The sequence below is a fragment of the Haplochromis burtoni genome, unplaced genomic scaffold, assembly GCF_018398535.1.
Source record: "Haplochromis burtoni strain Fernald_Lab_line unplaced genomic scaffold, NCSU_Asbu1 Contig_214, whole genome shotgun sequence".
NCBI lineage: Eukaryota > Metazoa > Chordata > Actinopteri > Cichliformes > Cichlidae > Haplochromis > Haplochromis burtoni.
The window spans coordinates 432,027-442,239 of record NW_024582575.1 but is presented as its reverse complement, the minus strand read 5'-3'; the positions used below and the strand labels follow the sequence as shown (position 1 = coordinate 442,239).

Genomic DNA, 10,213 nt, shown 5'->3' with positions numbered 1-10,213 from the left:
GTCAAGCATTATACAACTCACGCAAGTGGAATGGTGTGCAGCAACTGTTTGGGTTACATGACTTTGTCCAGGTTTAGGAATATGATGATGAGTTCACGGTTTCATGAATGATTTTGTGGAAACTGAAATAAAGTCTAACAGTTTGAACAGAAGTGAAAACCAAACTTAATCTAGAACTTTTAAAATTTCAGTCAACATAAAAATGTAAAAAAATCAGAATTCCGGACTTTAGCCGAGTTTTCACTGCCTCAAATGTTTTTCACAGATGGACATAGTTTCCAGGTATGAAATGTGAAGCTGGTATGGCTCAGTCGACGCTCCCTGTAATTACCAGCAGGAGGCGACTTCTCTGATTAAAATAAACAGCTGTGTTTGTATAGCAGTCTATGATTAATTATTCAGTAACTGAAACAAGAAGCATTACTAATAATGCACAACTTTAGGCAGAGCATCATTTACCCATGAACTTCCATAGGGCCAAAGGTCTTTCTTGCAACCACAGATGTCGCCCCCTGGTGGCCATTAAAAACAATGCAGATCTCAGGAACATTTGCATTGACCACTTTTTAGACCTGGAAGCTACAGCCTGCTATTAAGGGCCTGGTATGCTCGCCACATTGGTCGCTTCTTGCACTACCACTAACATCACACAGATCCATTTATGCTAACGTTACAGCGCAGGTATTCTGCTGTATTCTCCTGGACGATAGGTGTCGCCACTCAGGCAAAAACCGCCACATCAGTTCAGATACAGGAGAAGAAGTTATAACTGTCCTGCGTTTTTAAACTGTTGCAACATCTCCTTCTGTATAATCTGTGAATCTCTGACCTGCTGTACTGATAAATCATTAAAACACACTGTTTACAGCTGCAGCAGCAGTGACATCACACACCAGGTTACAAAAGTCAAGAGGTGGACGACCAGAAGAAGCCGACTAGCAACAGCTGTGTCGTATGCTGCCGATCACGAGGCACTGCCCACTGGGTGTAAAATGGCCTTTAATGGGATGGACTCACTTTTTTAAGTGAGCCTCGAGTGGCCATTAGAGGAACTGCAGTATCTGGGACCTCTACGTTGGCTGAAGGCTGTCTCCAGAGTGAGTTTTCTTGCCTTTATTTTTTTTTCTTTCAAAAATTGCATTTACTTTTAGTTTACCTTCTCTGCTAGTTTTAGTTTTCTGATTTATAATTTAAAAAACAAGTAGTGAAGGGCTATATTTGAGGGTTTTAGAAAGGTCGTAATAGGGATCACATTTCAAACACACTTTATGAAGACTCACGATCACAATGTAGACATCTCAACCTTGATTAGCATAGATACCAACACCTTTTGAATGCTCAAATTTGTAAAGAAGTCTAATTGAATGTTTTTTTCTTTAGTTTTACGTTGAATAAGCTACAGTCGTATTGGGTCAAACCTCTGCTTTCTTGGCCTCTTCTCAGACACAGGATGTGACAAACTGTGACAAATTTAGTTTAGCATCTTCTAATTTACTCTTTACATCAACTGTACAGCAGCTACATGTGATACACTCAATGAACGCACAAACAGGACAAATTTACACAGACTCCTTAAAGCAAAGAAAGTGCTATCTCCTTCCACAAATCCATCCACACCTCAGATTTCACAGCGCATCTATTAGACAGTCCTAGAATTAGACCAGTAAAAACAATAATAAAAAGTATAACTTTACTCTCAGTATATGCCGCTCTAAACAATAAAATATTTCTATGTTCTAGCAGTGATAAAGGTGTTATGGGCTTTACTAGTTAGTGTCTCTATCTATAAATTGTTACAGATAAAAGTACAACAGATATGATACATCGGCATTTTAAATACAGCTTATTCATAATGCTACTTCATTTGATACACATATAATAGCACTGTTAAGGATAGATAACATTCGTATAAAATGAACTTTATGTTCGGGTAGTTCCTGGTTGTCGGTTCAGCCTCACACATCCGGTCTCTCCAGTGTCCATTATGAGCATTCAGATATGGTTCTATTACAGAAAATCACATTTCAGCCTTAATCAAACTGTCACATTTCAAAGCTTGTTTCTCCACGTGGAGCTGCCTCGCAGCCAGTGCCATGCTCAGAGGCACTTCAGAGGCAACATGAAGTCCTAAGAAGTGAACAAAGGCAAAGTTCTAAATATAAGCTAGCAGATATACAGTACATAGCACTTGGATATGTCCATAGTGATGATGTAAAAAGCTTATTTTATCAGGAAGGAGTGCAGAAAGGCGAAGATGCCAAGGCAGAGTGCAACAGGAAAGACAGGCAGCAGAAAATCATGACGCCACGTGTTTGTTTCACTGGATTTGAGTGGAAAGAAACATCCCTGAAACTGGATATATAGAAAATATACTGGTAAAAGATTATTAAAGTAGTGTGAAGGGAGGGTTTAAGAGTCCCTGAATAACTGTTTGTCCTCTGGATAGAAACTATTGCTAGTGACATGCGGTCCACTCATGACAGCAAAACTTAATCTCCTGTTTGAAAACTAGCAGGAAAAATGCTGCAAATTTTCATATTTTAATAACTTAAAATGTGTGTAAAAGTAAGTAAATGCTGGGAAACATGTAACATGGTTAAAATGTGCTTGTGCTACAACAGAAAGTCGTTTCTTAGGTTTGGGTCAGACCACTGAAGAAATGAAGTAACCCCCCACCCACCCATGTCCATGCAGATGAAAGGGGGCCTAAACTGCACCATCAGGACTGGCGAGGTCATTTTCTCTTTTCCTAGAGAGTTCCCAGAAGCAGGAAAGGTCAAACTGCCTCCCTGGTTGAGTTTCTCAGTGTCTATTTGTCTGTTTTTTTTCTCTAAAGCTGGTAGTTGTAGGAAAAATGCACGTGCAGCCCGTTTACTGGGTGCACTATTGGCACTGTTTGCATCTTGGGGAAGTTCTCTGTAGCAAGGGTCCATTTGCAAGTCCCAATCAGCTCCACGGCGAGAGTCTTTAGGATGATCTGAGCCAGTTCTTTCCCTACGCAGCTCCGCACTCCACCACCGAACGGCACATAGCTGAACCGGGCCGACCGGCACTCATCCCGATCTGGGCTGAACCGTTCCGGGTCAAACAGCTCCGGGCTCTGGAAGACTGCTGCAGTCTCATGGGTGTCCCGGATACTGTACATTACACTCCAACCTTTTGGGATCTGGTAGCCCTGCAGAATAAGAAAGCCATTTCATTTTGATGATAGTGATATAAACTCTGACTCAGGGTTCTAAAACAGTTTCTGGACCTTGGTAATATAGCCACTGTCGGCAAAGGTTTACAAAATAATGCAGAGAAAATGTTGAAATTGAAAAAGTCAAAATTTTATTGTTTGGATGATTTTTAATTATTATTATAATTCTCAAATTCAAAGACTCACAAGTGAAAAATACAAATTAATTCAAGAGTCTTATGATGTTGACCTTTTAGTTTCTGCCTGACATAGAAAGCTGGAGGCTTTAGCGTGTTGAAAACTTCTTCATTCATTTGGTTTTCAGCTTCATTCATTCAGTCAGTCACTCATTATCCTGCTAATCCAGACTTCTCTATAAACTAATCCCAGTTATTTCTGCAGAGTTAGGATTTCCTTGTTTAGGTTCCAGAAGCACTCACTTGACCGAACAGGCATAAAGACATTTGCAGGAGCACAATTACGTCGTGCCTATACAAGTTAATACCGTGAGAAATAATTAGCATCATGCGCTCTATAATAGTACGGTGGAAATTCCTCTGCTATCGCTTTAAACGTCACTTGTCCTTTTTCAATGAAGGCAGCAAATTGGGTGCACACTGAGGGCAGGGAGGGGTTTTTAAAAGCAGTTTCCCAGGAGGGGCCGTCAAAGCGTAGACAGCCACGCCTCCGAACAAAGAGCCAAAATCAAAATTCAATAGACGCAAGATTCGCTCTGCCTCCAGCATGAAGTTCTCTGAGAGCAATTCGATTCTGCGATGGACTAAATCACCCTCAGACTCACTGAGTGTCCACAAGGAGGCGTTCGACACATGTCAAACTTTAGCTTTGCTTCTACGGTAAAGAAGATAATGGCTACAGGCAGCTGGGTTTAGACAGACAGGATTGGTAAACAACAAAAACCCTCCCACAAGGTCATTGTGTTATTGTATTACTCCAACAGAAGCATGAAAAGTGTCCAAGAATTTGTACCAGCTGTTATTATTTATTAAGCTTTGGCTACTGGGCAAGTCTTTGTGCTATTGACGACTTGCCGGACAAAACCCAGTTTGTGATTTTTTTTTTTGCTAATTTAATGGTCTGCCTCATTGAGGACTGAACTCTGAGCTTGTAAAACAGAAACGTTCCTTTCGTTGTTTCAAGCTAAAACATATACAGACATTTTATGGGGCCGTCAGTTAGAACATTTAACATTTGGCCCAAACCTACTCGATAAAACTATATGTTCATCTGTACTGGTTAAGGTTCAAAAAATATTGTCTAAGCATACTGTAGTTACCAACTGGATGGCTATCGGCTATTAGCTATTATTAGCTATTATTGGCTAAGTCTATCAATAGGGGGGGTTTTTTTGTGCAACTGATTGTTTTGGGGTTTTGTTTGCTGCCTCCTTGACATGTTAACTATGTAAATAATTAGCTTGCAAAGCACAATTGTTAAATACCACCAGAACGGTGCTTCCTTCAGTTTTTGTTGTGTCTAGTATAGCTAGTATAGAGAGTTGCTGATGACGTCGAGCACCAGTTGCTGACTGTAGCCCAAACCTGTCACATACCCCACATCTCCACCCTTACTGGTTGGACTGAATGTTATAGACTGTTATCTAAATGTATTTTATTTGGAAATTTGACAGTCCTATATCATGTATCAGCCAATTGCTCGTTGCTGTATTTTTAGTTGAGCATTCATAAATTTCCCGCACGGCCCTTGTCAGTTCCAGGAGCAGAGACATGGAGATGATCCCTTTGGGATGAATAAGATTTAAATTCCTTTGTATTTGATAAAAATATATTGAGTTCTTTGTAAAACTATACAAATAAGTAAAATCTTCCTACCAGAGACTCAAACTTACATCTAGTTCAAACGTCTGCAGAGCTGTTCGGTAACCGCCAGAGACTGGCGGAAGGAAGCGGAGGACCTCTTTGACGACACAGTCGATGTAGCGGAGCTGGCTGAGCTTCTCCAGGCTCAGCCAGGGTACATGAGACTGCGACCGCGGGAAACCGTCTTCGTCTCTCTGATTCCGACACCCTCTGTTTAGCAGGCAGGTTGTTTCTACGTCAGTGGCGCCCTCCTCTGTTTCCATGGTGACACCAGATTGAATGCAGCTGTTGTGAGATTCATAGCCGAGGTCTTCCGCCTCCAGTTCAACTCTGGCCTTGTCCACCACTGCTGGGTGGCGAAGAAGCTGCAGAACCAGTGATGTGGAAGCGCTGGCTGTGGTGGAGTGAGCAGCAAAGATCAGCTCCACTGCTGTTTCCTGCAAGAAGGGAGGTGGATGGGTTGGGTGGATGTCACCTGAACATACTGCTCTCAGGTTCACAGTCAGACCCGTGAGGTCCCTGAACGTCAACTGAGAGCCAAATAGCTTGCTCACAAATAATGTACCATCGGTGCACGACTGACCTTTTACCAAATTATCTGGCTCAATCGTTTTCACTCAGCGTTGACCATTAAAAGCATCTTTAGCATGATTAAATGTACCTGTATGAACTGATGGACTTCTTTTCTCGGGCTGTTTTTTATTACAACCAAAAGTGAATCAGTAACTGCCCCTACAGGTAAATTCTGAAGCTTTTAAAATTTCCCATATAAGGTGTTTTCTAACAAGCGGCCTAATGAGACTACAGATTCACCACCATCATGCTGAACACAGAGGACTCAGTCACAAAACTGGGTTTTAGTTTGTTTATAGCCTCAGATTTATGTTTTACTTTTGGTAATTGCTTCAAAAATCATAAAAAGCCTTTTATTTCCCACCATTAGCATCAATTTTAATGTCTACAGTGGTGTTCGAGTATCGCTTAGTGATAGCATAAATCACAAAAACTTCCTGAGATTGCAGCGGCTGCTGTGCTGTGCAGGAGCAGTATTTTAGACGCCAGCCGGTTTCAGAGTGTCCTGCTCATTGACAAACTGTGCCTAAGTGGTGGTTAAATATGACTGAGTGGGTCACAAAAACACTCAGTGTGTGCACACTCTGCACATCTGCATCTCAGTGTTGTCTTGTCCTATCATGACTTTCAGAAAGTGAGGCTGGCACATCCTTCCCCGCACTGTGGACATTAACTCTGGTACCTTGAGCTCCTGCATGCTGAGCTGCTGGTCGTTCTCCTTAGCGCTGGACAACATGTAATCAAAGGCGTCGTTATATTCCTCGTCCATGTGCTGCCGCTCCCTCTTCTCTTCAATGATTTTCTCCATGTGGGCGTGCAGGATTTCTCTGGCTTTTATCCCCTGACAGGAAAAGATTGACAAATTACAAAGAATTCATGTAAAAGCCAACATGAATGACATTAATCGGCTTTTAATACCACGTTATCCATGTAGATTACACATAATGTCTTTAAGCTCCCCCACCTTGCGTAACCCACTAAGCGGGGCATCTATTGGCAGAGAGAAGAGGTTGTTCATCAGCTGCTCGAAGATCTTAGCCAGGTAAACGATCCGTTCCTCCTCCAGCTTCAGACCCAACAGGACCCTGACCGCGATGCGGAACGTCAGGGACTTGGCTGCACTGTACACGTCGACGGCGCCCGGCTCTGAGCACCACTTGGCGATTTCAGATTTGATGACGTCCTGAAGCCGGGGCAGGTAGGACTCCAGAGCACTCCGGCTAAACACTTTGGCCAGAATCTTGAAAAACATAAGGAAATGGAGAGAAAGGGGTCATGAAAAGTTCACAGCTTGTGCACAGCAGACAACACCTTTTAGTGAAACCCGGAGCGGAACAGACAGTTTGTGAATCCAAACGTCAGTTCAACTTCCTGCTACACCTTCTTACTTTTCGCTTCCTCTTGTGGAGGTCTCCGATGGAGTTGACCAGGGTGTTGGGTCCCAGGATGATGCGTGTGCTCTGAGGCCACTGGGTGCACACCAGGCTGTGTTCCCCCAGCAGGATCTTGCGGATGTTTTCTGCACCCGTCACCCTGATGACCGGCTTCCCCAGGAGGTGGGTCTTAAACACATTTCCGTGACGCTCTCGCCTCGAGATGTGGAAGTTTGAACCCTGGAGGGTAGAAAGAGATATAAACTTTGTCATGAAGCAATGACTCATTAATACTTTAAGGCCAAATAAAACTGCAACAACTTTTTATACAAACACTTGGAGTCTCTCTCTGTTTTTGTCCTTTGGTGCAGTAATACACACAGCTGTGTCACTTCAGTTTTGGTTTCTTTTTGTTTTGTTTTTTTCCTCAGTAATATCTTCATTTCTTAGAACAAGAGGATTTTTCAGAGGAAAATCTTTCTTTTTGCACCATTTTGGTCAAACCAGCTACTTTTACTTTTTTAATCTGTCATTTTATTTTACATAAAAACAGGCTGTCTCTGTTAATCTTTTTAACATGATAAACTTACATTAGGTAACATAGTCTGTGGTTAATTATAAACAACATACAGTCCAATATGACTTCAAGTGGGTCAGACTATTAAAACAGCTCCATAATATAATAACCTACATTTCTTTAAATATAAATGATCTAAGAACATTTAATGGACCATCCATTTGCACAAAGCTTGAGATACTTTTATAAAACATTTTCAACAGCATGTGCCTGAGGGATGACAGTGGATCTGCCCAAACCTTCACATGTAGACTTTTTGTAAGCAAACTGCTTATTTTACTCCGCGATTCAAACAGCTTGCAGAGATATTTTTTTTAAATTCCGTAAGCTTTATACAGTTTACTCCTTTTCAGTCATGCTTGCATCAGCTCACCAAGTGATGCAGTGCATTAAGATGACTAATTAAAGATTTTAACGACTTTACTGAAATGCCTCTTACATTCAGTCCTCCCGCTCGGGTTAGATTAACAGTCTGTGACCCTAAACTTTAGAGCAGCAGTGCATGTAGATAATATTAACAAGTGAAAACTAATGAGTTGGTGGGAGCGATTTAAGAAGGCGAAAATTTGGAGATGGGGAAATACGCGTGAGCTGTAAGGATGTGGAGAGGATGGATGAGAGGTGAATTATTTTCTGTAGGGAAGACAGAGAGGGAGGGAGCGAGGTGGAAGAATTGAACAGAATTCTGTTTTTGCTCCATAACAAGGAATTACGCGCGGAGCATCAAGTCCGCACATGTCGCATCAACATCTGAACTGAACCCGCACAACAATCTGCTTCTCGAAACTTCCCGCGTTTCTTAACAAAGTATCGACACCGTGATTATTCAAACTTCCAGCAGTCCCGCGTGGATTAGAAGCCAATAACAGATGAGCATAGCTAAGGAAACACACACCTGCATTTTGGGGCTTAAAAATAAATAAACAAAAACTCGAGCTTACTCACCTGGAACAACCAGTGGAAAGTCTCTCCGACCAGTGGCCAGCCCATGGAGCCTCTCGGGAGCGGCAGGCGACTCTCTTTGTCCCGGGTCAGACTCCAGCGGAGGCTCCACAGCTGCCGCGTCAGTGCCAGCAGCAGGACCGCGGAGAGAAGCGAAGTGAGCGCGGTGGCCAAGGCCGACAGCACTCCAAACTGAGGCAGGGGCAACATCTCCTCCGCGCTGGTCCGTTTCCCAGCATCCACCTGTGTCTGCGCGCTGAAATTGTCTGGGCTGTGCGTAAAGCTTCTCCCTGTCCGTCTGTCCGGAATTCTTTTTCTTTTCCTCCTTTTTCCTTTTTTTTCTCTGGTCTCCTGTAAAAGCTGCCCAAATAAAAACAAAAGGTCCGGGTGTGTTTACCCTCCGCTGCCCCAGAAATTACTCATTCAGCTCATCTCCGGAGAGAGCCAATGTAAACTGTTATTACAGCTAGTTAGACCAAAACAATGACGACCATTACGCAGAAATATGCAGAGATGGCGCACACGTCTGCGATCATTTTTTCCAATTAAAACAAACTGTAGAGTGCGTCTCTTATAGCCTGACATTATTTTTAAAGCTGCGTGCATGTTAAAGAGTTTGCGCAGGCAGACGCACCTTTGAAAGAAATAAAAAGCCGATCATTGCGGATGGATGCGCCTGCACACACTCACACTCTGACTCTGGGCGAGCTACATGACAAACGTGCTCCTCTCCTGCGAGGAAACTCCCCTTCATTCCGCTGTCGCTGCTCCTTCAAAATGAGGAGTAGCTGTCAAGTATTCCAAATAGTTTTACAGGTTTGCGTGCGCCAGCTTGTCTATTAGGTTATGCACCTTTATAGGTACAGTTCAGGGGGCTCAGCCACCCTAACCCCCCGGGCGGCACAGAGTTTATAGAGCACTGGCAATAAATCAGGTTTTAAAATGAGGCAGAAGGAATAAAAGAGGGATTTGAATACAGTTGACTACAGTACGGAGCGAGGGGAAAAGTTCAGCAAATTGCTCTCTAGCTCTGATTTTCCCAGTAAATGAAGTAAGACGTTAGAGAGTTCGGTCCTTTTCAGATTCAAACTTACCTCCAAGCAGCTTCCTCTGAGCGCACGGTGACAGAAATCCGTTCAGGGTTTGGGGGAAAGTTTCTTTCTCGGCTCCTCTGAGAGAGACCGATGCCTGCTCCTCCACAGTGAGCGGGCTGCAGGGGGTTTTATAGAAAAAGCAGCGTGATCCACCTTCAGTTGTGACGTTGGTTTGAATATGTTAAAAGGGCTCGGTGTTTCATTCACGGCGCTGCAGAGAGAGAGGGAAACAAGAAAGAGGAAAACGTTTGGAGAGACGCAGCAGTGCGTCCTCAGTCTGTGTGTGTGTGTGTGTGGTGGGGGTGGCAGCGAGTGGAGGGGAAATCTGCAGGTATATCCAATTAGTTGTGCAGAGGTTTCAGACAGGAGCTCCGTTTAAATTCAGAGCGAAGAAAATGGATCAGAGGCAAAAATTCGACTTTAAGTTTTCCAACAAATAACAAAGAAATCCGGCATTAAATGCGCAAGATCCAAAGTTTAACCCAATATTTTTGAATTCATTTCTTTAAATTTCAGCGATATGTTTTGATCCTTGTTCCTCCAGAAAGAGGGGGAAACAGAAGGTCTCACCCGACATCTATGAGCCAGAAATACAGCAACAGCCTCATTTAACAGGATATTTCCTCGTTTTTGAA

General features: G+C 43.0%; 1 protein-coding gene across 1 annotated transcript; it reads right to left on the bottom strand.

Moving 5' to 3' along the window:
* Positions 1–1,463: 1,463 nt before the first annotated feature.
* On the bottom strand, positions 1,464–9,764 carry LOC102293516 (cytochrome P450 26B1). The gene is made up of 7 exons (XM_005937025.3): positions 9,579–9,764; positions 8,488–8,844; positions 6,981–7,205; positions 6,557–6,832; positions 6,275–6,433; positions 5,049–5,456; positions 1,464–3,175 (listed from the first exon to the last, which is right to left on the bottom strand). Exons 2-7 carry the CDS (start codon positions 8,692–8,694, stop codon positions 2,831–2,833), a joined length of 1,620 nt encoding a protein of 539 aa, XP_005937087.1. The 5' UTR covers positions 8,695–8,844; positions 9,579–9,764; the 3' UTR covers positions 1,464–2,830.
* Positions 9,765–10,213: the final 449 nt, after the last annotated feature.